The sequence below is a fragment of the Camarhynchus parvulus genome, chromosome 4, assembly GCF_901933205.1.
Source record: "Camarhynchus parvulus chromosome 4, STF_HiC, whole genome shotgun sequence".
Taxonomy (NCBI): domain Eukaryota; kingdom Metazoa; phylum Chordata; class Aves; order Passeriformes; family Thraupidae; genus Camarhynchus; species Camarhynchus parvulus.
In genome coordinates, this window is record NC_044574.1 from 67,940,208 (window position 1) to 67,967,802 (window position 27,595).

General features: G+C 44.2%; 1 protein-coding gene across 3 annotated transcripts in view; it reads left to right on the top strand.

The window, feature by feature from the left end:
• Positions 1–1,985: 1,985 nt before the first annotated feature.
• The window catches only part of PCDH10 (protocadherin 10), a 36,046-nt gene continuing 10,436 nt past the window's right edge, over positions 1,986–27,595 (top strand). For all 3 annotated transcript variants that reach the window (XM_030947010.1, XM_030947011.1, XM_030947012.1), the window contains exons 1-4: positions 1,986–5,630; positions 7,087–7,145; positions 7,678–7,784; positions 16,875–17,180. In XM_030947010.1, coding sequence (XP_030802870.1) covers positions 3,033–5,630; positions 7,087–7,145; positions 7,678–7,784; positions 16,875–17,180 — 3,070 coding nt within the window. In that variant the 5' untranslated portion in view covers positions 1,986–3,032. The remainder of the gene's footprint in view (positions 5,631–7,086; positions 7,146–7,677; positions 7,785–16,874; positions 17,181–27,595) is intronic.

The window sequence follows — 27,595 nt, forward strand, 5'->3', positions numbered from 1 at the left end:
AGAGGTGGCCGCTCCGGGGAGAGAAGGGCTAGAACTGCCCCAGGTCGCGTTCAGTGCCGGGCAGCCCGGCCGCTTCCCTACGGGCAGCCACGGGTCGCTCCCCCAGGCAGGATCTCCGCTGGCCGCGCCCGGAGCTGGCGGCAGCGGACGGGCAGGGGAGCGGCGGCGCTTCTGCACGGGCAGGCAAGGCAGCGAGCTCCCCATCCGCATCCCACGGGCAGCGCGAGCAGCCGGGCCGTTCTGAAAAAAAAAGCAAACCCAAAAAATTCAATTTGTCTGCAAAGCACCCACCGGAATCGCCCTGCCACAGAGCCCGGGGGTGGGTAGGGAGCCACGCAGAAGGGGAGAACGGGATGCAGTTTGGGGGAGAGTGGGCATCTCCCTGCCTGCCGCGGCCTCACAGCCGGCCAGGGGAGCGCGGGGCAGGGCGGAGAGCGGCGGCAGGGCCGGGGCCGGCTCCCGGAGCGGGTCCCGGAGCGGAGCGGGGCGCGCTGAGTGCCCCGCGGGGCGGCGGCGGCGGTGCTGGCGGGCGCAGTGCGGCGCTGGCGGCACTGGGGGGCGCTCGCCGCCCGCCACAGCGGCCGCGCCGCTGGGGGAGGGGCGGGGCGGGGGCGCGCCCGCGGCTCCGGGAGCTGGAGCCCTGCTCTGGACATCGCGGAACGGCTGGGATTGCTGGGAATTGCTGGGGATTGCTAGGGAGCTTCACGGCCGGCTGGTTCCAGCCACTCCTGCCACGGGCAGGGACGTCCTGCAGCAAACCGGGGTGCTGCGAGCCCCGTCCAGCCTGGCCTTGAATACTTCCTAGGATGGGGCATCCTCAGCTTCTCGGGGAGAGCCGTGCCGGGGCCTCTCCATCCTAATGTGGATTCCTGCGTTTCCGCAGGAGAAACGCGCCTGTAGTTCATTGAGACGCGCGGACGGAGCCGTTGCTGTGTGATGGATTAGTGATGGGGTTAGAGAGGTGCATGTCCCTGCTTTGTGCTGCTGTTCAAATAAAGTAACATTTGGGGGGGAAACCCTCCACAAGAATTGTAAGTATTGTATTCTTTTACTCTTAATTTATTTATTCGGCAGCCTTAGGGACGTGGATCTCTCAGCCAGCACCGACAGCCGGTACCGGAGCGCTTCCCTTGGATTGCTCTGGTTATCCCTGAGGGAATATCCCACTCCAGGGATATCCGCCCCACCACCCTGAGCACCCAATGACAGGCAGTATTCCTCCTTCTCCCTCTTCCACCGCGCCTCACTGTCTCCTGTTGCACCAGCGGAAATTCCAAAATGGAAATAGGAAAATACCGGCGCAGGCTTGCCGTGCTTTAAATTGGCCGGAGCTGCAAACGCCGCACGGGTAAATAAATGACGGAAAGTTGCGCTCTCTCCACTGTGGAACACACCGAGGGGCGGGGAAGGGGAATGGAACAACAACAACAACCGCAAGTTTCCCTTTGTTTACGCTTTTTTTTTTTTCCAAAGAAAGCTCCACTGGAAAGGAAAGTTGGTGGCGGCGGCTGGGTGGAAAATCCCTCTCCAAGCAGCGGGGCTTGTTGACTTTTACCCGGGTGCGTGTGTGTGTGCCAGGGACGAGCGGAGATCCAGCGGCCGCGGCGGGGGAAACATCGCTCGGGGAGGGGAGAGAAGAAGGGAAGGAAGCGGGGAAGGAGGGGAAGGAGGGAAAGAAGGAGGGAAGCGGGCAGGGAAGGAGGGAAGCGGGCAGGGATCCCCGGGCGCTCAGCAGGCACGGAGCGCTGAGGCGCTGAGGCGGCCGGCGCGCGCTCTGCCCGCCCAGCCCGTGCGCGGCTCGGCCCCGCCCAGCCGTGACGCAGCGCCCTCGAAGCGCGACGCGGCCAATGGGACGCCGCCCCCGGGGGCGGTGCTGCGCGCCGATTGGTTGGCAGGAGCCGGGCGCTGCGCAAAAACAGCGGAGCGGAGCGCTGCCCGCTCAGAAACTGCTGGCAGAGCTCGGGGCGGCCGGGACGGGAGCGGAGCCGGGACGGGAGCGCAGCGGCGGCGGGAGCGCAGCGGCGGGAGCGCAGCGGCGGCGGCACACACAGACACAGGGGCTAAGCGAGAAAAGCAGCAAGAGAGGGGAAAAAAAAAAAATCCCCACCGCGATCGGCACCGCCGTAAAAGCAGAGTGATGATGATGAACGTGCTCGTAGCAATAAGAGAAGAAAAGGAAAGAGCTTTGACAGAGGAGAGAGAAATCTAAAATCTTTAAATTAAAAAAAAAAAAAAAAAGGAAATACCAGGGACATCGGGGAATGAAAGTTTTGGGTAGCTAAGCTGCTCTCTGCCTTTTTTTTTTTTTTTAATATATGAAGTCTTTTTGCGGGTAATTTTTTTTTTTTTTTAATTTCGCGGTTTTCTGCCTTTTCCTTGCATCCAAAGAGGGCATGCCCACCGGCTGTTCCAGCAGCATCTACCCTCCAACTCCCACCAGGAAGACAAACCGAGGACAATCTTGAAATACAAAAATTTCCTCCTTGGAATTTGCTGCTGCTGCTGCTGTCTCCGCCGCCACTGCTGCTGCCGCGGTGCAGTGCCAAGACTCTCGGAATAAATAAAAGAGGGCTACAGTGTGTGTCTCTAGCTACAGCCGGCTAATCGCTATTTTAGTTGGCCGTACATTTCGAAGATCACAGATGAAGCGGGGACGCCTGTCTTCTTCTTCGTTTGCTCAGCGTGTGAAACAATAATCCCCGTAACAAAAAGGAGGGGAGATGGGGGAGAAAAAAAACCCTAACATGAATCAGAAGAAATAGTACCTAGCAAGCCCTCCCCCCCCCCCCCAGCCCCCCAAACCAACCTCTCCCCCTCCCTTTCCCCCGATACCCCTCTCTCTCTCCCTCTCTCCGCACGCTTGCAGGCGCGGGCACGCGCCCGCGCGCACACGGACACACAGACGCGCACACACAGACACGCACACACGCACACACGCTGCACTGTGTATTTTCGGAGGAGGAGGAGGTGGCTTTTGGAAGAGGAGGCAGCGGTGGTGTCGGGGAGGGGGGAATCTCTTTCCCCGTCTGGAGATGGTTGTGCTATTCCTCTTTGCCTTGCTCTGGATGGTGGAGGGGGCTTTTTGCCAGCTCCATTACACGGTGCAGGAAGAGCAGGAGCATGGCACGTTCGTGGGGAATATCGCCGAGGACCTGGGCTTGGACATTACAAAACTTTCGGCTCGGCGCTTCCAGACGGCGCCCAACTCCCGCAGCCCTTACCTGGAGCTTAACCTAGAGACCGGGGTGCTCTACGTGAACGAGAAGATCGACCGGGAGCAGATCTGCAAGCAGAGCCCCTCCTGCCTGCTGCACCTGGAGGTCTTCCTGGAGAACCCCCTGGAGCTGTTCCGCGTGGAGATCGAGGTGCTGGACATCAACGACAACCCGCCCTCCTTCCCGGAGCCCGACCTGACCGTGGAGATCTCGGAGAGCGCCACGCCGGGCACCCGCTTCCCGCTGGAGAGCGCCTTCGACCCCGACGTGGGCACCAACTCCCTGCGCACCTACGAGATCACCCCCAACAGCTACTTCTCCCTCGACGTGCAGACTCAGGGCGACGGGAACCGCTTCGCCGAGCTGGTGCTGGACCAGCCGCTGGACCGGGAGCAGCAGGCGGTGCACCGCTACGTGCTGACGGCCGTGGACGGCGGGCAGCCCCAGCAGCGCACCGGCACCGCCCTGCTCACCGTCAGGGTGCTGGACTCCAACGACAACGTGCCCGCCTTCGAGCAGCCCGTGTACACCGTGTCGCTGCCGGAGAACTCGCCGCCGGGCACGCTGGTGCTGCAGCTGAACGCCACGGACCCCGACGAGGGGCAGAACGGCGAGATCATCTACTCCTTCAGCAGCCACATCTCGGCCCGCGCCCGGGAGCTCTTCGGCATCGCGCCGCGCACCGGGCGCCTGGAGGTGAGCGGCGAGCTGGACTACGAGGAGAGCAGCGTGTACCAGGTGTACGTGCAAGCCAAGGACCTGGGGCCCAACGCCGTGCCCGCGCACTGCAAGGTGCTGGTGCGGGTGCTGGACGCCAACGACAACGCGCCCGAGATCAGCTTCTCCACCGTCAAGGAGGCGGTGAGCGAGGCGGCGGCGCCGGGCACCGTGGTGGCCCTGTTCAGCGTCTCGGACCGCGACTCGGAGGAGAACGGGCAGGTGCAGTGCGAGCTGCTGCAGGGCGACGCGCCCTTCCGCCTCAAGAGCTCCTTCAAGAACTACTACACCATCGTCACCGAGGGGCCGCTGGACCGCGAGCAGCCGGGCGGCGACGCCTACACGCTGACCGTGGTGGCCCGGGACCGCGGCGAGCCGCCGCTCAGCACCAGCAAGTCCATCCAGGTGCGGGTGAGCGACGTGAACGACAACGCGCCGCGCTTCAGCCAGCCCGTGTACCAGGTGTACGTGAGCGAGAACAACGTGCCCGGCGCCTACATCTACGCCGTCAGCGCCACCGACCGCGACCAGGGCGCCAACGCCCGCCTCGCCTACTCCATCCTGGAGAGCCAGATCCAGGGCATGTCCGTCTTCACCTACGTCTCCATCAACTCCGAGAACGGCTTCCTCTACGCCCTCCGCTCCTTCGACTACGAGCAGCTCAAAGAGTTCAGCTTCCAGGTGGAGGCCCGCGACGCGGGCGAGGAGCCGCAGCCGCTGGCCGGCAACGCCACCGTGCACATCATCGTGGTGGACCAGAACGACAACGCCCCCGCCATCGTCAGCCCCGTGCCCGGCCGCAACGGGACCCCGGCGCGGGAGGCGCTGCCCCGCGGCGCCGAGCCGGGATACCTGGTCAGCCGGGTGGCGGCCGTGGACGCCGACGACGGCGAGAACGCCCGCCTCACCTACAGCATCGCGCGGGGCAACGAGGCCGGGCTCTTCCGCATGGACTGGCGCTCCGGGGAGCTGCGGACGGCCCGCAGGGTGCCGGCCAAGCGCGACCCGCAGCGCCCCTACGAGCTGGTGATCGAGGTGCGCGACCACGGGCAGCCGCCGCTCTCCTCCACGGCCGCCGTGCAGGTGGTGCTGGTGGACGGCGCGGGAGAGCGCTCCGGGGGCGGCGGCGGTCCGGCCGCGGGCACCGGGGCGGGGGGAGGCGGCGGAGGCTCCGGCGAGCATCGCCCCAGCCGCTCCGGCGGGGATAACTCGCTGGACCTCACGCTCATCCTCATCATCGCCCTGGGCTCCGTCTCCTTCATCTTCCTGCTGGCCATGATCGTCCTGGCGGTGCGCTGCCAGAAGGAGAAGAAGCTCAATATCTACACCTGCCTGGCCAGCGACTGCTGCCTGGGCTGCTGCTGCTGCTGCCCCTGCTGCAGCCGGCAGGCGCGGGCCCGCAAGAAGAAGCTCAGCAAGTCGGACATCATGCTGGTGCAGAGCTCCAACGTGCCCAGCAACCCCGCGCAGGTGCCGGTGGAGGAGTCGGGCAGCTTCGGCTCCCACCACCACAACCAGAACTACTGCTACCAAGTCTGCCTCACCCCCGAGTCCGCCAAGACCGACCTGATGTTCCTCAAGCCCTGCAGCCCCTCTCGCAGCACCGACGCCGAGCACAACCCCTGCGGGGCCATCGTCACCGGCTACGCCGACCAGCAGCCCGACATCATCTCCAACGGCAGCATTTTGTCCAGCGAGGTAAGGAGCGGCACCCCCCGGCATCCCGCACCCCGCCAGCCCGCGCAGACTTCATCCCCGAGCATCCTTCCCCAAGCTCCCGCTCCTCCTCCTCTCCCGTCGCGAAAGGCGTTCTGCATTCCCAATCCTGCTCGTTTCTCCTTTAATCCGTCCGCTGCCTCTCCCTGCTCTGCCCTGTCATCTTTGGAGGGTTTTAGGGACAGGCGGGGGTCTCAGAGGCAATTGCGGGGTAGAAACACACACGCACACCGCTGGCTCCCTCCCGCTCGGGCTGAGCAGCTGTTGCAGCCAAGCGTGTTCCCCCTGAGTCCCCCTCGCACCCCCCTGCGGTGCCTCCGAAGGAATCTGGGCAGCATCGGGGCGCAAAGATGCCCCCGAGGCTGCGGGAGCTGTCAGTGGATTGCCTGTGGGTTGAGAGATGGGGGGGGTTACAGCTCTTTGCAGCATCTCTCCGCTTGACAAGGCTGAAGTGACGCGGGGTGTAATCACAGGATGCTCTGAAGGAAGGCTTTAAACACCTCGCGTGTTTTTCAGTCCTGAAATCTTTTCATGTGCAAGTAAAGCTTTGGGGGAAACCCCCTTTGGGACTCTGACAATCGCTGTAGTTAGCAGGAGCTTTAATTAATCTGTGAATTAGGGTTTTTGGCTTTTCTTGACTCTGTCTGCACAGCTCTTTATAACCCCAAAGTTTGCAAAGAAAAGCAGCAAGAAGGAGTTTCTGTAAAATTGTGTGCTGAGACTTAATGTCCCCTGCAATCTCGCCAATGTTGTGTTACCTGGTGTGTAGAGAATTTTTACTAAAGCATTTACCATGCCACACCACTCCCCCATTAATCATTTTGTGCTGGGTTAGCTGATACATATTGTCAGCACCTCTCTGCCTGTGCACTAGTGAAAACCTCCCCTTCTCTCCTACCCTGAATGAAACCTGAGTGTTTTCCAGTCTCACAAAGGTGGTTTGGATGGTATATTCTAAGGCATTAAGTTCTGCAGTGAAATTTCTAATACTGATTTGTAGTACTGCCCTTGCCTCAAAATGTCTACAAAACTCTTAACTTCTGCTGCCTTTTTAATGACTTGAGGGTATCTCAATATATATTTTTTTTTCCTTATGGTGCAATACCAGCACCATCAAAGCAGTCCACAACTCTAGAAATAGTTATGCTAATTTTTTGGTGGGAGTCCTTGTGATGCTCAACAGTGTGCACTGTGAGTAAACGTCAGAGTCCTGTCTCAAAAAACTCCAGAAAAAAAATCCCTTGTGCCTTCCCATCTGTGTGACTAAGAGCTGATTCCTTCCCCCCTTACATTCTAGAAACAGATTTTGCAGGCCTACTTGCAGCTAAGCATTGCCATTTATAGTGACTGTGGTGAGCTGCTCCCTCGTATATTTTCTGCTGCTGGTTACAGAAATATCAGGAGTTAAAACATCTCCCAATAATTTGTTTTCTCCTAGACGAAGCATCAGCGTGCTGAGCTCAGTTATCTAGTTGACAGACCCCGACGAGTAAACAGGTAGGAGCTCTGCAGCCTTGGTTTCCTCATGCATGCTTTAGCAAGTCTGAGTGCTGTGCAGAAATGTATTTACTGCAGATGTAACTGGGTAGTAAAGCAGTTGAAAGTCGAATGGATGTAGATGCACCAAATGAGTTCGAATTACGGCTTTTCTAAACTGGTTTCCAAACTAGCTGAAAAGAGAACAAAATCTCGGTTTGTACGAGTCCAAAACGTGCTTCAAATACTTAATCACATGCTTCTGTAGGGTCTCCCAGAAAGCATTGTCTCGCTGAGCTGAAGTTCAGCTTTAAGAAATGCTACCAAATGACTTTTGCAGACCACACGGAAGTCAGGAGGGGCAATAACCCTTGCAAGGTCTGAAAGTTGCTGGTTTTGTTCAGGGTGTGCAGGGCACCTGCGTGGAAACCGTGCAGGAGTGAGGGGGTAGGGGGGAAATGCAGCGCCGTGTTTGGCCATGTGATGGCGGAAGAATGTTTTACGAGCTCCTCTTTCCGTGTTCGTTCTAATGTAAAGATGTTTCTGTGTCCAGTTCTGCGTTCCAGGAAGCAGACATAGTAAGCTCTAAGGACAGTGGTCATGGAGACAGTGAGCAAGGAGACAGTGATCATGATGCCACTAATCGAGGTCAATCCTCTGGTAAGTCTGATAAGGGAATGGAAATATTGGATCTTTAAGTAGGGAGACTAGAAGGAACAGTTACTTATAGGATATATAATACAAGAGAGGCATAAATAAGGTGAGCGTATTTGTTTTTTGGGAGGCTGGGTTTACATCAGCTTGCTGCTACAGTTGCCTGGACAAGGAGGCAATTTTGAACCTCTTTTGGTCACGGGGCAGAATTCATTTTATTCGTTTGGTTGGGGATGGGAATTGGTGTGTTATACTCCATCATTCACTGTAGCAAAACTTCCTGCACATTAAAACAAAGTTCTTGGTGCATTTTGTAGAACATTTTCTCCTATGGCAGATTTAGAGAATGTCAAAGCATTAAGCAGTTCTGTTTAGTAGGCACTTCAGCTGGCACAGCAATGCGAAGTGAAGGAGGAGTTCCCAAGGGAAAGAATGAACCCAGTGATTGAATGACAGCCAGACTGTGAGGGTTGTGGTTTTTTTTTTTTTGGGTGCTCTGAATGTGTAATACCTTCAAATTTTTGGAGGATTGTCTGTTAATTCAAATTGAGGCACCATATAGAGCAAGTGGTCTCCATGTTAATAAGATGTTATTAAATACATTTTCCTGACAGAGGAGGGAAAGGCTTTAAGAGACTATGAATCACTTAGGAAATACACACATTGCAGTGTTATGCCCATATGTAGGGCTTGCTGTCTTAGTTCTCATACTGTCACTTTGCTTCTGAAAGGAGCATTTGTTCAGAGCCTGTGCATTAGAATTCACGCTCACCCTCTCGCTGCATTTTAGCTACAAATGCTGGGCTTTCTTTCCTACCACAGCCTCCCCAGGTCTGCTACATCTTTGTGCTGCCTTTCCCCTTGTTTCCTTTGCGCTCTGTCGCGTATAAAGGTTTGCTACAACCATGTAATACAAAATACTGCCAGTTCTGCTTTTTTTTTCATTCCCCCACCTTAGGAGGCACCAGGGCAGGGGACCCAGTGCTGTCACAGCAGTGCTGCCTCACCCTCCTGCTCTGTTAATGTCCCCTCTTTTCTTGCTGCTCTAGTCACTGTGCCCTTAACGATGGGAAACCCAGGCACCAGGGGAAGAGGAGGCAGCCACAGGGCCTCTTTCTATTGCTGCAAGTCATTAATATGCAGACCTAATGAGACTTGAGGAGAGCCAAGAGTCTCTGGAGCTCCCTGCTTCTTGCAGGGCTTCATGCTAAGTGAACAGAGTGTCTATTTTGTGTCTGGGAACCTGACAACAAACCAGGTCTTGCCAGAAGTTTACATCTGAACACAGAGCCTCTTTCATTTTTGGCCTATATATGGCGTATGATTTATTATTGTTCGAAAAAGCCATGTATTTAGCCTCCCCCCACCCTTTCTTTTGCACTGTTTCTGATGCAGCAGTCAGGGCTACTGAGTTATAAAAAGCTCTCTCTCCTCCTGCCCTCCCTGCATTCCTGGTTGGTTTTTTTTTTCCCTCCTCTTTTACGCATTTTACTGCAGCAGTCATCTCCATGAACATTTCAATCAGCTTAGTCCCTCAACATAATGAACCATAATAACCAAACAGGAGAGAAAAGAATAAACATCTGCAGAAGGGGCTGGGTTTGACTGATGGTGGGAATATAATCATGTAGTTGCACATCAACTGAAAGCTATTTTCTTTTAGATGCATTCTGTGCTGTTATTGTTGTGCCTCTGTTCTTTATGCTTTCCATTTTAAAAGTAGACTATGAATGCTTGTCACATTTGGCATTGATCCTTAGTGGGGTAAATTCTTCTTCATTTCTATTTTATCAAATGGTGGAGAAAAACTATTCTGTACTTTTAAATCATTTCAAATCATTCAGGAATCTGATGTGATCTGTGAACTTCTGTATCTTCAGTGGTGATCACACAGTCAGTGATGAAAGCTGACAATTAGGCTTGGTCTACTCACATTGAGTAGTTTGAACTGAAAACTCAGGATACACCAATTTCATATGTTGCTACTGAGATTTGAGAATAATTTGCATGCACCATTTTTTTAATGCTAGTCCCAGATAAACATTTCAGTACAGATCTCTGTAGAAACTGCTTTAATCTTCTTCACACATATTATCTACTTTTCCTGTAAGTTTTGGGCTGAATCATGCTGCCTAAATGCAAAGAATGTGCCCTTTTACCTCAGCGATGACAAGATATTTTGACATAAATCTTCACTCTTGCTATGAGCTTTTGGGGATGAATTTTATGGGGGGAAAAAGGAGCATAAATCTTGTTTGATCTCAAACAGCTACAGGAAGTATAGAGGGAATGCCTTCTCAGTTGCATTGGTCATTCTGATGCTCCATAATCAATTATTTCTAAATTACTGAAGGAAAACACATTGATTGATAGCGTGGCAGCACTTTGGGCTGGTTTTTTTTTTTCCCCAAGATGTTACCTGATACTATGCAGCATCATATTTGGTTTCAAAAGCATCACAGTGGCAGACAAAACTCATTCCCCACCAGTTTTAGTCGGCAGCATGTTCTGCTGGCAAAACATCTTTTTACTGTTCAGCTCAGGACCTCTGTCACTGGTGAGCAGTCCTGTGGCACACAAGTAGCTATTCTGTAGTAGTCCATTGCAATCCAAACTGTGGTGTCATGGTCAGTTGTTAATTGGGAAGGAAAACATGTGGGATGAAAATCCATCACGCTGCCACAGCTTTATCTTGGAGAATTTAGTGAAAAATCTGAACTGTGCTGCTCTGTGTATCATAAAATGTTTTCTTGGGTTTTGAAGTTAGATCACAGTTCACCTTTTCACAAAATATGTTTTCTTAAAAGTGATTTAATCGTGGTTTAAATGTGCTGAAATGCATGTAAGGGTTTTATATTTTTCCTATTAAAGTAACACATAAATGCCTCATAATTAGCCACATTCCTACCTACCTTAACACTGACAAAGTACTAAAGGACTGTCATCTGCTTTTGGCAGGGAATGGCAAGGAGTGAGATGCTCAAGATCCTAATTTTTTGTGGATTGAATAGTTATTTCGTTGACTGGGTTAGTAATCTGAGTTTTTGGAAAAAAATAACTTCACAAAGGTGAAGAAGTGCTGGAGGATTTTGGCAAACAGACGAGAGGTTTCTCAAACCCTAGGTTCTAATGACCTGTGCTCTCCTTTGAAAGTGTTTGAGACAAAGGCTGCTACTTGTTATAGAGCAAACACAACTCACACAACACTTGTACCTCTTACTAACACGCTGCATTTCAGCCGTGTTCTGTAGGAGCGATGCTCAAGCATGAGGTTAGTTTATTTCCCATGGCTGATTAATTTCTTGGCCTCCCCTGTGAAACTGCCAGCTTGGGTGCCAATTAATGCTCTGCATGTGTGTACATTTAAATTGTATGATTAGACACCTGTCCTGTAAGATTTGGACTCGTGCCATCGATTTATTTCGTATGGTTGCTCACTAGCTACTTGGCTTTCCCAAGCAGAGTCCTTCACAGTATTACCCTTTTTTTTGGTTTTTTTCATGGAATTGGCACAGAATCTCAGAGGCACTTCAGGGAGGAGTGCCCAAGATGAGGAGCCAAGTAGATGCACTGCCTTGTATATCCTGTAAAATGCATTAAAATATCCTGCCTTTTATATCCTATCCTCTAAAATGCATTTTTTTAATCTGCTTTTTGGACAGTTTACATTGGTGATGGGCTGAAACCTGAAATTAGGCTTTTCCTGTTGGATTTTATGAAGGGAACTGGTAAGGGTTTAATGCAAAGGCACAGGGTGAAACAGTGGCTCACACCTTTTCAGTACAGATTAGCTGAATGCCAAGAGGGTTCATTATGGCAGAAGAGCTGCAATATTTCAGTGTCCATAAGGAGAAGAGTAAGAGAGGTCAGAAGAAGCATTTCAGTGATAAAGGGACAGAGAAAGCCAGTATTTCCTCTGAGCCTATGCAGACTGACAGCTAAATCCTGTTGTGAAGATCACTTGGGCAAAAAGTCTATCTCAGATAAAGTGAGAGTGTACATGAAAATGGCTTAGAAAAGTGCTTTGACTGAAGCTAAGTGCTACTTCTATTTTTTGGGTTTTTTTGGGGGGTTTTTTTCCCTCTTCTTCCTTGGCCTGCATACTTAATAATGTTCACATCTCAGTGGTCCAGATAGACCTTTGAAGCTGAGATTTGGAAGAGCTGAATATTCAAGATACTTGAGTCTTTATTCATGTTCTGATGCAGATGAAGTCAGTTTTATCCAAGGCAGCACACCAATTACTTAGCAAGAAAGAGTGATAATAACTTTGTTTCTTAAAGTCCAATTCTAAAGTAGATAACTACCGAGTAGGTTAACATCATTATGCTTATTTACCAATACAAAACATGAATCATGGGGAAATGAGATACTTGCTCGTTGATAATGTAACCAAATGGATAGTTGTTCTGGGAATGGGAGCTCTGAGAAGATCTGGTTTCCTACATCACACCTATCTCATATCTTAACTAGCACAGGAGAAGCAGAAATGTCATTTATTTCCAAATAAAAGGCCAGGTTCTGAAAAAATAAATAATCCACACATTGGAGAAAAACCCCTCTCAATAATGGTATTGCAATAAATACTTTGTCAGCATTTAATTTGTATTTTTTATTTTTTGTTACATCTTTTACTGAGTAACGTATATGAGAGTGTTCACTTGTTGCTCTTGGTGTATGGTTCTTCTCCCTTAGTTAATTTGAGAAAGGACACATTATTTAAAAATGAGTTTAGGCCTAATTTTTTGCCTTGACAAAACAGCCTTTCAAACCAATTAAAACTCACAGATAAATTTTGATTTTCTCCTTTTGAAATGTGAAAAGGAAGCAAATTGGGAACACGCTTCCAAAATGCAGTGCTGCCAAGTATGTGGTTCAAAGCACCTGAGTTCAGGTACTTCAGACACCAAACCTAATGAACGCCTTTCCTAGTTTTTGGCAGCTTTTGAGGGAGGGACAGGGGTTTGTTTTCCTTTAAAATCTGCAAAGTCAAGGTTGTGAGAGGGCTCATATTGTCCCCTGGCCCCTCTGGTAATAAACTAGGAGTGAGCTGGTGGCCTTTGCCATGAGTTGTCCTGTGTATGCTGCATTTGGAATAGTGCAGTGCTGATGCCTGTCAGAGTTTCAGTGCACTGTCCTGTCTGTTTGTATCCGCAAAGGACATTTGAAATTCCTAATTCAGAGCCACCTTTTGAATCTCAGGTTGTCTGGATGTGCGAGGTCGAACAGCATAACTAAGGGAAAAAATAAAAATACAAAGCGTTTTTCTTTAATGTGGATGTGTAATTATGATGGATAGTTTAGTTCAGGAGGATCTTTATATATATATATATATATAAAAAACTAGATTTATGAGAGAGATGAGATGGAAGTGTTAAACTTCAACTACTGCACATTTTGTTATAAATCAAGAACATGATTCCTGGGGTATGAAGGAGTTCTGTGCTGAGTGTCTCGCTTCTTCACCATGATATGTCCTTCCTTCTTGGAAAGCCACAAATAGCCCTTGCTTTTCCCCAACCGTGTGTTAAATGTTTTTTCAATTAGAGCCAGAAAATTCTATACTATGACCCACAGGAAAAAGGTGGGGAAGAATAGCCAGCATTCATACCACAGGCAGTGTAAATTGCATGGCTGCCCAGGGATTTTGAAAATAAGCTGCTAATTTGAATTTCTTTTCTGTCAAAATACTAAACCCGAGGGCTTGGTTCTGCACCTGTTAAACTCTTAGGGGCTGTTGTGACTGCTTCAGGCTGGAACAATTCCTAACCCTTGCCTCTCTGAACATTTTGTTCCCATTCTAAACAAGCATTTACATTTAGCTATATGCTCCAGCAGGGTATATTTAAATTCCAATGTATATAATTTCGGGGTTTTTTTTTTCTTTTTACAAGTTCTCCTCTCAAAGAGAGAAAAAGTTTGCAGTACAGGCTCACATTTTCTATCCCCTACATTCATTACTTTGTTTATTAAGAATCCTGAGTTATAGTGGCTATAACATCTCTTTTATAATAAGCTGTTATATAATACTATTCAGTGCACTGCAGTAGACAAGCAGTATTCAAAAGGGAACAAAAAAAATATTTGTATAGAGACATTTTGCAGTTTAGCAGCTGATGTGAGAACAAAATGGTGAAATGGAAGGTAATTTTCCAGGTGAAATAAAGATCCATGAAGGGAAGAAAAAGGTATATATTTGAATCTGTGTACTTAAAACAATTTTTTCCTAATCTTTACCTTCCCATAGACTAAAGAATATAATTTAATATTTACCTTTAAGTTTTTCTTTCTCCTCCTGTCTTTCAGGAAGTGTTTACTTAATATGGTCACTGATACATTATCAGCAAAATGGAACTGTAATTATTTTCTTATTAAATGTAGGGCAATTTGTTATTTACATGTAAGTTTGCCAAGAAGTCTGCAAATTGAAATAACTATTTTGTGTTTATTGTCGCTTAAATCTTTGGAAAGGCAAAAAAATATTTTTCTTCAGATATTTCAATACATGAGATACACACACATACATGGTTTTATAAACATTGTTAGATACTAATTTCTTTCTGGGAAGCCTGCATCTAAATATTCCTTTTCAGTCTTTGATAGCTACTACCAGTACAGAATTTATATTTGCACTATTTTTCTCTTTGCCTGATGATGTTCATCTGATTCTTTAAGCAGTTCTGCAGTTCACATTTGCATTCTTCAACAGTTCACTGATCAGAAATTTATTTTCAGGCTTCTGCATGCCAATTATCAAGGCAAGCTTCTAATCGAAACTGGACCTGACATTGTATATTGCTTAATTTAAAATTAAAAAGTCATTATAAAGTGAGATTAATCTGAGACAAAAACCTTTTATTTCTCATTTCCTCATGATTTCTTTTCCTGTCTAAATGATTGCCTTTCTTACTCAAGCACTTGTTGATAGCTCGTAATCATTGTTCCTTTCTGAAGAGATTGTTTTTTTTGTAGTAGGAGATATTACATAAATATTATTAATATAATTCAAATTAGAGTTCAAAACTGTGGTAGAATTCTTAATACTAATCCTCGCACTGGAGATCGAGCTAATCCAGTTCTTTACAATGTTCCCTGGTAAATGAGATGCGTTACATGAATCTTATTGCAAGAATCAGCTAGGTTGGAAAATCTTTGAAATCATTGAAATCCAGCCTGTGCCCTAACACCACCTTGTCAACCAGACCATGGCGCTGAGTGCCACATCCTTCAAGTTCAAGTCGCATCCTTGAGTCTTTCCTTAAACACCTCCCTGTTCCATTCCTGAGTGGAAATTCCTCCTAATGTCCCACCCAAACCTCCCCTGGCACAGCTTAAGGCTGTGTTCTTTTCCATATTACAGCTGTTCAAAATTTCTTCCCTCTTTCTGTTACAAGTAGTGTTATTTTTTTTTTTTGTAATTCTAATGAAGCGCTTGTAAATGCAATGTTTGTAACAGATTTAGTTCAGTTTTGGTGCACAGCTAAGATGCTCAGTTCTCTTTATAAATACAAGAAGAGGAGCTTTTTTTACTGTTCTGCTTTTAGTATGATGTTGAAGATTGTATTGGTTTAACCCAAACAGCAGCTAAGCACCACACAGTTGCTTGCTCATTCTCCTATGATGGGAAGGAGAATCAGAAAAAAGTGAAGCTGTGGGCTGAGATAAGAATACCTTAATAATTGAAATAAAGATAATAGTAACAAAATTGAGAAAGAGAGAGGGATGAAATTGAAGACAGAGAAATGATGCACACTGCACTTGCTCACCAGGCACTGATTGATGCTCAGCCCAGCCCTGAGCAGGGATTGGCCCCTCCCTGCACCTCCCAGTTTGTGTGGTGGGCGTGATGCTCTCTGGTATGGAATAGCTCACATCAGCTGTCCTGGCCATGCTCCCTCTCAGCTTCTTGTGCATTTCCTCACTGGCAGAGCATGGGACACTGAAATGTCCCTGATCTACTGAGCAACTACCAAAATATTAATGTGTTACCAACATTATTATCATATTAAATCCAAAACACAGCACTGTACCAACTACTAGGAAGAAAATGAACTCTATCCCACCCAAAAGCAGGACAAACCAACTTGCAGATGCTGGTGTTTATTTTAACTCTGTCCCCGTGATTTCATACACCATTCCTCTCAAGTATAATCCAATGACTTCGTGACTCTTAGCCAGGAAATACTCCTTTGGAAGGCTGCTCTGAAAGTGGTCAAAAGCAGCATAGCTTGTCATTTGAGATCTTAATAGCATTAAAGGATTTGTAAGCAAACAGTTTGGTGTTGGCATGGATGATTGTTTGCTTATATAGGGGAAGCATTAACAATTTTTTCAATGGTATCCACAGCCACATCACACTGGACTGCAGTTGCCTTTGTACTGCTAATTGCAGTATTTTATTACATGGTTCTGTCCCATTTCTTGGATGACTTGATAATAGCAAGGACTACTGCAGCAGCAATGTAAACTGCCTCTGAAAGAGTGATGTAATGATTGAATAAGCTCTCCTGATCGCTTGAAAGCTCAATTCCTACTTTGTAACATCTGCTTTTAATATCAATAGGCTCCATCTGTATACCGATGTATGCACAGATAGTTCTTTTATAGGACTCATTAATGTTTCATTTCATAAATGAAATCTGTGATTTCCAAATCCAGACTTTCAATTTCTTTGGTCAGAGACACATTTATGTAGAAACAATTCCTGCATGTTCTTAAGCAGGTATTTTCAACCAGTGAACCACAGACGTCAGCCTACAAGCAGAATTGAACCTTGTGTGAATGGGTTCTAAATAGTGAGATCTGCAAGGGATTTTATGAGAACCACTGATACTTTTCTTGTGGTATTTTTGTGTGTGTGTGTGTGACATTCTGGCATTTATTTATGCTTGTTACAGGCTGTCTTTGACTTCTGAAGACTGGACAACTAGATTTTTTTCATGTTGTTGTTGTTGAGGAGATGAAACTAGCGGAAGAAGCTCTTATGGCATTTCTCTTTCGGCTTCTCTTTCCTTGGCACAATCTTTCTTGTCTGTCAGCAGCTGCTCATGATGCTGAAGCTTATATCTGTAGTTTCTTTTCCTTTCATGCTTGCAGGCATGGATCTCTTCTCCAACTGCACGGAGGAGTGTAAAGCACTGGGCCACTCGGATCGGTGCTGGATGCCTTCCTTTGTTCCATCCGATGGACGCCAGGCTGCAGATTACCGCAGCAATCTGCACGTACCTGGCATGGACTCCGTTCCAGACACTGAAGTGTTTGAAACGCCAGAAGCCCAGCCCGGGGCAGAAAGGTCCTTCTCCACCTTTGGCAAAGAGAAGGCCCTTCACAACAGTCTGGAGAGGAAGGAGTTCGATGGACTGCTGTCTAATACACGAGCGCCTTACAAACCACCATATTTGAGTAAGTACTGCTCAAAAAGCTCTATGGAAGTGTTCCCTTTGCAGGAAGAAAAATTAGCTCTTTCTGCTTTTCACGCTAGGATTAATACAGGCACAATCTTAGGAATGGTGGGGGGATGGCTTCTCTTGGATTCAGGCACCAGTGAAGAAGGCGTTGTTCGGTGCTTTTTTTAAAAAAGACAAAATCATGCTTGTTTTTAGTGTGACATCTTTGTCAGCAACAAAAGTGCCAGCTAATATTAGTGGGGGAGTTATTGTGTTTGCAGGGTTGCCCCAACAAAGGCAGGAATGATGTATCTGACTCCATGTTCTCAGAAGGCTAATTTATTACTATATTAAATTAAAGAATACTTTATGATACTAAAGAATACAGAAAGGATACTTTCTGAATGCTAAAAAGATAATAACGAAAACTCGTGACTTTTGCTAGAGTCCCAACACAGCTTGGCCCCAACTGGCCAAAGAGTGAAAACAACTCACACCAGAATCCAATGAAACAATCACCTGCGGGTAAACAATCTCCAAACACATTCCACATGAGCGCAACACAGGAGAAGCAAATGAGATAAGAATTGCTTTCCTTTTCTCTGAGTCCTTTCAGCTTCCCAGGAGAAAAATCCTGGGCCAAGGGATTTTTTCAGAGAATGTGAATGCCACAGGGGAGTCGCTCAGTTTTGTTTTCTGATGCTGGATTATTTCCAAAATTTTCTTCAGTAGACGGTTTAAACGTTGGTGTTGCCAGGCTAGTGTTTTCTATGACTAGAGTTAAATTGAGAGAGCTTCTAGGAGCTTCTTTCTGTAATTGAGAAGTATCTTGTGAATAAACAGTATGTATATTATTTTGAAGTAGCTGTTTACATAGTTTGGAAGGAGGAAGAGCCTTTGGTGTGATCATGTCTCAGCCTACATAGTATTGACTCTTGTCAGTGCTCTTCTGTGCCTTCTGTCTCATTCCAAAATCTTGCCTCTTTCTTTCACCACCTTTTGACTATGGTTATGTGGCATGAAGGAGTGTGATAGATCTCGGAGACCTTCGTAATTCCTTTTGGAGTCTGAGCCAGCTGTAGAACCCTTGAATAGCACTTTGATCTAATATGTCTTTTTCATTCTATTTGATGCATTCTGTATTTTATTAGAGACTGTAATTTCCCTTTACTTCGAGAATTTATGATGTTTATCTCATCCAAATAAGCCAAAGACATTAAGAGTGCAATATCGACCCTGTTTTAAAGCAACAGAGGTCTTTTAGGACAGCAGATTGGGGGTAAAAGAGAAAAGAATCTGTCTGAATGGTATTAATTTATTTATTTTCCTAAAGCATTTAGTTGTTCTGAGGGGTGGTGAGCTGGCAGTCCTGATATGTGAAGATCTTTGGTACAGATCATTCTCAGCACAGACAGCTCAGTTCTCCCTTCTAAATTGGCTGTCCTGGTATTTTCATTCATTTAGGAGAGGTCTTTTTACCACTCTACTCTTTAGATTCAATTTACTGACAACTTTAAATTTGGCTATCAGTTCTGATCTGTGAAAGCCCTTTCTAAAAACCTGTCCTGAGACAATCAGCTTATTTTGTGGCTGAATCACTTATTTTGGGCTAAAATGTCATGTGCCAATCATCCAGTCATATTCTAAAGACCGGTGTGAAATTTCAGTACGGCCTAACAAATTCCAGTCTTTGCTGAACTGATCTTTCATCATTTATTTCTACAAAACATTCTTCAGCACTAAGGCACAATCTAGCAGCGCTGATTTCATCACTGTCACCTCAGTTAATTTTAATTTAACAAGTTTGGTAGCATCTTTAGATGGTCTAACCACAACCGGGTCCTGGTGCAGAATGGGTGTTGCAGTGCAGATTGTTCTCTGGTGACACCACAATGGTAGTTCTGCTCTGATTTTGTTCTAGGCCTGGGAGTTTAATTTCAAATAGCAATGGCATACTTGTTTTATTGATAGTTTAGAGATTTTAAATTTTGTAACATTAACATAAGTAGTTTTGTTGAACAGTGTCTTTACATAGAGACATGGATCTACATCTTGCACTTTCCTGGCACAAGGGCATAAACAATTGGAAGTAAAATATCAGAAGTAACCAATATAAATGAGTGTTATTACATAATCCACACTTGAGAATCCAGATTTAGTTTTGCTTTTTTTCCTTGAACCTCAAAACTAAAATTTCTACAAAACAAGTGTAATGCTTCTCTCATTTATTTTCCCTTATTTGGTGAGGTTTTTTTGGTTTTTGTTTTGGGATTTTTTTCCTTTTTTTTGTATTTTACATTGTAATTTTATAGCAAAGAACAAGAACAACAAAAAGAAAGTGAGCACTAGTTGTAGAAATGAGTAAATAATTTATTATTAATAATGTATTAAATGAATAAGGTAAGAAAATTATATAAGAGGAAGTTGATTTAGGAAGGAACCTTAGTTGATTCATCCGGTATTTGCAATTAAAAATAAAATTAAATTCAACTTCTTAACACAGAAGGCCATGTCAAGATCAGTTTGTCTGCAGAATGACTTTTAAAAAGAAATAATAAAAATGTATGGAACAGAACCCTCATATTAGGCAAAAACACTATAAAAAGTTGAAGCATGTTTGAAAATGGCCACATGAAAAATGAGCAGCAAAGAATAAAAAGTGTATTGCAGAATGCAAAAACTATTTGAATTTAAAAGGTGTCTTAAAAAAAAAAATATTCTAAACAAATGATCAGAAAAGAGCAGAAATTCTAGCTAGTGACTTTGAGGATAGTAATTAGTGAAAATAAAAGGGACACCTTAGAGCAAAATAGCCAGAGGGATGCAAACAATATAGATAACTTCAAAATACCAGGTGCAGTAAGGTAGGAAAGAATTGGTGAGTTTCTTGAGCTGCAGTTAGTGAGGACAAGGATGTGGCAGAGATTCTAAACTGTCTTTGCATTTGTAGTTACCTGAGGAGGGACAGAGAAAGTCAGGCACCCATCCCAGGTAACCATTTTAAACAAATGTGTGAAAAATGGGAGAGGATGTTGTTGAAAAAATTGACTGAAACAAATAGAAAAGAGTCAGTGGATTATGTGTTTTGTTAATTTTCAGCTTTTAATAAGAGCTAGTAACCAAAAAATGTCAGGAGTTGTGTTTGTCACTTAAAAATTTATTAGAAAACATGGTAAATTAGAGACCAATGAGAAGCCTCAGCATAGGACATACATTTGTAATTTAGGGGTTTTAGGAACAAGGTAGCTGGCATCTGACCAGGAAAGTAATGCAGGAAGATTGTCAATCTATTAGAATTTTGATAGAGTGAGAATTAATAGAGTGCATTTGAACTGTCAAAAAAACCCAACCCTTTAGCACAGCTTCTGTGTAGTAGAAGAAGCTCCTAAAATAATCAATTGTTGTCATAGGTCAAAGCCTTACCAGACTCTGTGCCTAAGAGGAAAAAATCATGAGGATAAATGGAACATTTCAGCAGAAGCAGAGTCCCCCAAGCGTTTATGCAGAAATCCATGGAGTTTGAAAAAAAAATTAATTATCTAGAAACAGCAATCAGAAAAAGGGGGGAAGTGTCTGCAGATGTCATGAAGGGGCTTGGGAGCACTGGCTCTCAAGTGGCACATACCCCTGATGTGCAGTGAAATGTGGGCAAACCTCATGTCCCTCCCAGGTACCTCGCTCTGGAATGGAAAGCTGCAGAGCCCTGCCAGCACCTTGGGAATGCTGAGGAGCTCAATCCTTGGAGATGTGCCCTTAGTCAGTGGCTCCAGAGGTTAGCTGGTAGCTCTAGGTGGAGCTTTCATGGTGCCACAGGAGTGTGTCTGCTCTGGGATCCCTCCATTCAGTGCAGAACCTTCAGAAAGATCAAGGTGGTGCATGTTAGCACGAGAAATTTGAATTCATCCTTAAGGAAAAAAAAAAAAAAAGACCGTGGAATAGCTCCCTGAGAAGTTTCCCACAATGCACAAAGCCAGCAAGAAGGAACTAAAATACCAGGTTGTAAAAAGGAGGAATTGAATTGAAAAATGCACTGTAAAAAAAAAAAAAGAGCGCTACAAAACCCCTACACAGATCGTGTCACTGTGTTCCTCTAGACAGTCTGTTCATCCCATAGAAACACACGGCACAGCAGCAACAACACTGAAAATAACTCTGTGCAAAGTCACACCAAAAGCTTGCTACTAATTAATGTAGGCAAGCTGTGACAGGGATGGGAAGTGAAGGAGGCTGCATGGGAGCTGAGGAAGTAAAGCCATGTGCTTTTGTTTGCTGGGCTAACAACAAGAGAGCAGCAAGGCAGAGAAACAGCTGCAGGGCAACAGGATCGTGAACTGATCATCCACATTTGATAAAATACACATAAATCACACACATTTGATAAAATGATACCAATTTGACATGAATTGCAGCAACCTGTTGAACTTGTGCAGCAAGGCTCCATATAGTGGGAATTTGGGTATTTGGCTCTTTGTGGTTGGAGGTTTAGGCCATGTCTTGGTTAAGTGAAAACAGCAGCTATTTTACAAATTATGTAGAAAAGGATACAAATCTCATCTTTTCTTTTTGTTCCATCATTGAATTTTCACTTAAGCCATTGGACTTATACACCAATTTCCACATAAACATTAATATTCTATGTATTATTATGAATGCAATGTAATGTAAGTAGATTTCTACGTACTTAAATAATATATTTTGAAGAATATATTTATTTCTGTAAGTTTTATGGGATTGCTGTGAGTAAAAATTACAAAGTTATGATTGGATCAGTAAATTGTAGGGTTTTTGAAAATAGTTTCCTCAGAGAGTGACTCCAGGATTCTCCTAACTTACATATTTATCTTACTGTGCAACTAACACTTACTACTTGTTGTTCATCCACGTGGTTTGAACAGTGCATTTCTGCAGACAGTTAAGAAATTTTCATAAGGACTTGAAAGGTCATAAAACATGAAAGAAATTCTGAACTTCACTGGAGAAAATAAAATAAGGGAAATTACACTGGTGAGGAAAATAAAATAGAGCTTTTAAAGAATTCCTATATTTTAAAGAACTCCTTGAATTCCTATTCAGTTCTAACCATTTATAGCAATTTTTTCTTCCAGTGGTGGTTATATTAGCCATTATTTTTATAAATAATATTGCTGTAGTTCCCAAAACCCCCAATCCAAGATTCAAAGTCTGTTGGACCAGATTCTGTAGGATATATAACAGAGACTGTCTCCACACTGACTACCTGATCAGTCTGATTCTGCTCTATTTATAATACTTTGAACAAGGTCCTGAGATGATAGCAGTGGAAACAGCACCATTAAATCTACCTCAGGAGTATTTTGGTCTATAATTAATAAGAAATAACTTTCATTTTTTTAAAAATACAATTTCTGGTTCACTCTAGATGGGCAATAATTTTGTAATGCTTTAGAGCTTTCCTGAAGTTTCACACTGACATTAGCGACAGAATAATCTTTCTTCCTATTAAAGGGTTTGGATTTTTTTCAATATACAAAACCAGTCAAAGATTGCCATAACACCTGAACTTTTTATGTAGAAATGCTTATTTTGCTCAAAAAAAAAATTACTTTGGCAAAACTTAATCTCCTTTGAAAGCAGGTTAAAATAAACTACATAAGGGCACAATTTCCTGCCTGAAATAACAGTGTTTATGCAGGTAGACATTCTGGAGTAATGATCGTGTTCTAAAGCGGCCCCCTCGTTAGCTCTGCAACATTTTCTACATGCACTCAGGCATTTTCATCCTCACTGATGAAAAGGTATCATTATCATAGAAAGTATTGCCACCACCATCAACATACTTATTTCCTGGATGAATCAGGATTTTATCATGTTAGGTAGGACGCAGAGGATAAAAAAAATCTGGTCTCTTACCCAAAGAGCTGGTGTCTAAGCAAGGTGAATTGGAAAGGGGGAAAGAAACCCTTTCTTCTTGAACAGTTGTTCAATGTTTATGAATTTAATTTATTTAAAATAAACCATTAATTTATTTAAAATAAACTGCCACAGAGCTGACACAAAGCACAGTTTAACTTATAGTTATTATCCACACACCTGAATTAGATTAGAATAAATGACCTAGAGAAGAAAAATGTTCGTGTGTTTATACCAGGACAAGAAGTGCCTCACAATCCTTTGATTATTTTTCAAAGGAATAAAAAAAGTGCATGTAAATATTTATTGTGTATTTTGATCTAGTTGGGATCATAAAGGCCCAATTCTGTATGCCAGGATTTGTAACACAACATTTTCTGCTGATGTCTAACATAAATATTTAAAAAGATGTTTTAAGCAAGAAGTCTTCACTGTCTTGAAACAACTTTCCAAAAAAAAAGGGAGAGAGAGAAATTACACTTTAGTACAGTCAATATGATGGAAGACAATGTTTCTTTCATTTTTTATTTGTTTAGTCACATCTCATTTCTGGGAATTATTTGGGTAGTTTTATCACAGCTGTGATGGACATAATAGTTTTCCATTTACATAAACATCAATAAGAGCTTTTTTTGAATGGGACACTTGCTTAATTTTAAAAAATGAGGCCTGCCTGCATTTTTCCTTTTAAAATTAGCCAACGTGATTTCTAATACAGATCAGGTATAAATTTGTGAGCTTCCTGATCCCTTCATTAATAGGTTTTTTAATTCAGTTTGTGATTTTCGCACCCACTTGAAGTAAAAAGGCACAGAAGCAAAACCCAAGAAATTAGCTCCAGTAAATTGGAGTTCTTGGTCTAAGAAGAAAACATCATCATGCTGGATCAAAAAAAGTTGTACAAAGCAAAATTTTTGAAACAATTTTTTTTTTTTTTTATTGGCATGAATAAACAAGTTACGTGTGCACAGTAAAAAGTTGTTCCTTTGTGAATAATGCAGTTTTGTGGTCAAAAAGAGTTAAAACTATGTGGATATCCTGCCACAGTGAAGCTCCTGACTCATACTCAGGGGTTTATCCCTGGGACAGGCCACAGCTCTGATTTCTGCACAGATGGGAATGGCTTTGAACATGCAAAATTGCTCAGCAGGAACGGAGGATGAGTTGAAGGGCCACCATCTAATAATGCTAAGAAATCTAATGGGATTTTGTTTTTTTTACCTTTTCTAAAAAGTCCAGTAGAGCATTATTCCCATATTTGCTGTATTTGAAATGCTGAGGTTTATTTCCTCATACCTCAAGTTTGCCATACATCACCCCAGTTAGGTAAACAAATCTTACAAGAAACTTCCTGCACCTGAAATAAACGCGTGTGCTAATTACAATATAATTGAGGGTGAGCAAGACTCTTGATGTACTTTTACTCATGATAGTAGGTTCTTTATGATCTTGAGTAAGCCATTTTTGATGATTCAACTGTTCAGGGTTTATTGCATAACTTCTGAAAGGTATTTTTATCTTACACTCACGACTGGTTCACGTTCTTCTTCTGAATATATTCCTCTTGCAGCTCCTGCTCAAGGGGAAGGACACTTGCAGAGCATTATTGCAGCAATGGAAAGGAAATGGATAGTTCAGAAAGCCGGATTAGAAAGGAATGTATAAATGTGCAAAGAAAACTTGGCTGTAGCCCAAATAAAGCCTATAAATTACATTATTTTAATCATTTTTTATGGAAGTAATGAATATAAAAAAGTGAAATATGTGTTCTTCTTTTGCTTTTAAAGCACAGGTGATAGCTATTAAATACTATTTGCTTCAATCTGTTTGTGTAACTGTGGTCTTGGAAAAAAATTAAGTGTCTGCCACTGTACAAAATACTGATTAAAAATTGTGCCCATCCTTGAGTTTACATAATATCCTTTATCTTAAATAACTCTAGAGCTCTTTCCAGCTACAGTGCAGGAAAGTAATTGGAAAAAGTTAGAAAAAATTAGTGAGTTTTATTTGAAAGAAAATTATACTTTTAATTAGTCTTAAAAATACAGAAATTCAACTGCTTCTTTTCCTCTAATGGCTGTAAAAATCTGTATTTGCCACTTCTGACTGGAATGCATAGAAGTCTCGTGTATCTTAGCTATCTCAGACTGCTGCTATATTTATTCATTTAGGTCAATTTTGGCAGTGCTTATGTGTGCTGTGCATATACCATCTGTGGAGATTTTTCTTTTTAAATGATGAGATACCATTTTCTGTGTTCCCACCAGTGGAGTATGAAGAAGTCCGAAAAGCCTAGCAGAAAGCTTCCTTGAAACTTTAGAGTAATTCTTAAGATTAGTGTGCTGTGCTGGTTTAAAATTCCAAAATGCCTTTTGTCCCATCAGTTTGAATCCTATGCCAAAAGCAATTTAGCCACTTAGGGACACGAATCCCTCTGGGAAGCGTGGAGATGTTTGCAGTTAAGATTTTCAAAGGCACTGAAGTTATTTATTTTTGATAGGCAAAATCCTATTCATTATAAATAGATGCCGTTCTCCAATGTACAAAACCTCCTTGCTGTGACAGTCAGGAGCTGCAGAATTGTGTGTGTGCCTGATCCTGGGTCTGTGCACAGCAAATCTTTTCCTCTCTGCGTGCCTCTGCCCAAGGAACTCCTTGGCCTGCAGAGCAGAGGCAATTATGCTTGCTTTGGGTCTTTTCCTGTACACAAATAACTGTGATTTTCCACGGTCATTTCCACTGCTTTAATTTTTAGAGGGTTTTCCTTTCCTTTTTCTTACTTTTTCTTGCCTTGACCAAAGTGGGAAAACATAGGGAAAGCCATTTAAGGAGAGCAACAAGCAAGCAGTGAGGTGGGGAAGCGCATCTGTTGATCACGTTTGGACAAGCACGCTGTAGGGATCGGTGTTGCTGTTTGTCTGGCAAGCCTGTAAACAGCTTTATTTGTGCATTAACCACTGAGAACCCACATTTCCATGCTAGTAGTCTGATGGCTGCTGCTGGGAAGTAGCTGTGAATATATTTGTTTTAGAAAACACAGCATGGCGGGGTCAGAAAAGTGAAAAATTAGGTATTGGGTACCTTTTTGGAGAGGAGGTAGGAGATGCAATAAGAATATTATTTTTAAGTTCAATACCTGTTGGAAAAACTAAATATGATGTGGATTCACTGAATCCAAACTCTTCTGAGGTAATTTGAATTCTTTATTTGTTAGGATAATGGTCTTTATTGGTGGAAGAAAACGCAATGGACATGGAGAAGCAAATTTTCAGAATTTATTTCCTAGATTCTGCCTGCAAATCACATGCCTGTATGAGTACTTGCAGGAATAAATCTGCATTTTTTGCATACACACGAACCTATCTCATATGTGTAAAGGGTGTTATTCTACATGAGATTTTTACAGGTCATCAGAAGTAATGTGGCTTAGAAAGGAAAAAGAAAGGATGCAGAGTAGATCCCCCAAAGAAGTCCAGGCATGACAGATTCCTGGTTTGGCAAGTGAGCTGAATCTTCTGACTTTATCCTTTTCACCTTCAGCATCACAGCTGCATTCAGGCCTGGAAAAAGATCCATTATGAAACTGCTTGAACACAACCTTTCTTTATTCATAAGGGACTTTATAGATGCTGATAGTGTGAATTCATCTTTTGTCAGGGTAAAATTCTGTCACTTTGTGACTTTTTTAGTTGACTGTTTGGGCTTTAATTTAACATCCATCTATGCTCAATTGGAATTCAGATGACAATTGAACAGAGCTGCACACAGCTGTGGGTATTGATAGGAACTGAGATCTGAAAAAGTTCTACCTTACAAATGAGATGCAGTAATAACCTTTTTTTTTTTTTTTTCTGCTCCACTTGAGATAAAGGACTGTGTGCTTTGTACTTGCACGCTTCTTTATGGCCACTCTGATGAATTAAACAGGATCCTTTCCACCACTGGAAGGTCATGGTCTGTACTCTCACACTCTCTGGCCTGTCTTTAACCTGTGTCAAGCAGCTTTTTTTTTTCCCTAAGAAGTCTGGGACATGGTGCCAGGGACCTCTCCTGGAAGCAGATTGAATATGTCCACATGCTGTAGATTGCTTGATGTGGCTGAGGAATTTTAATGATGTGGGTACAAATCATTCCATTCTGGTAGTCTTAACTCTAAAGAATGGCGATGGGCAAACTTCATTTATGGATAGGAACAAGCCAATATGTGATTTTGGAAAAGAGAAGCTTTGAAAGGCTTGTGAGAAGGCTTTTTTGCACTTAAGTGTGTTATCTTGGTGAGCTGGGAAAGACTCCCTGAAATCAGAGTGTGTGTGCTGCTCATGACAAGCAGTGTGCTTTAGAAACAGAGAATAAAACATTCAGAAAAAGGAGTGGGAACATGCTTGGCAGGTCCTAATGCCAGCTAATCCCTGCTAGGAAAGAGGAATGTTGAAAAAAAACCATCATGGCAAAGATAAAAATTGGATAGGAATTCATAGTGTGATGCTGATGTAATGCTGTAATGCATGTTACCTCATGTAGGAACAAGTAAATTTAATTATT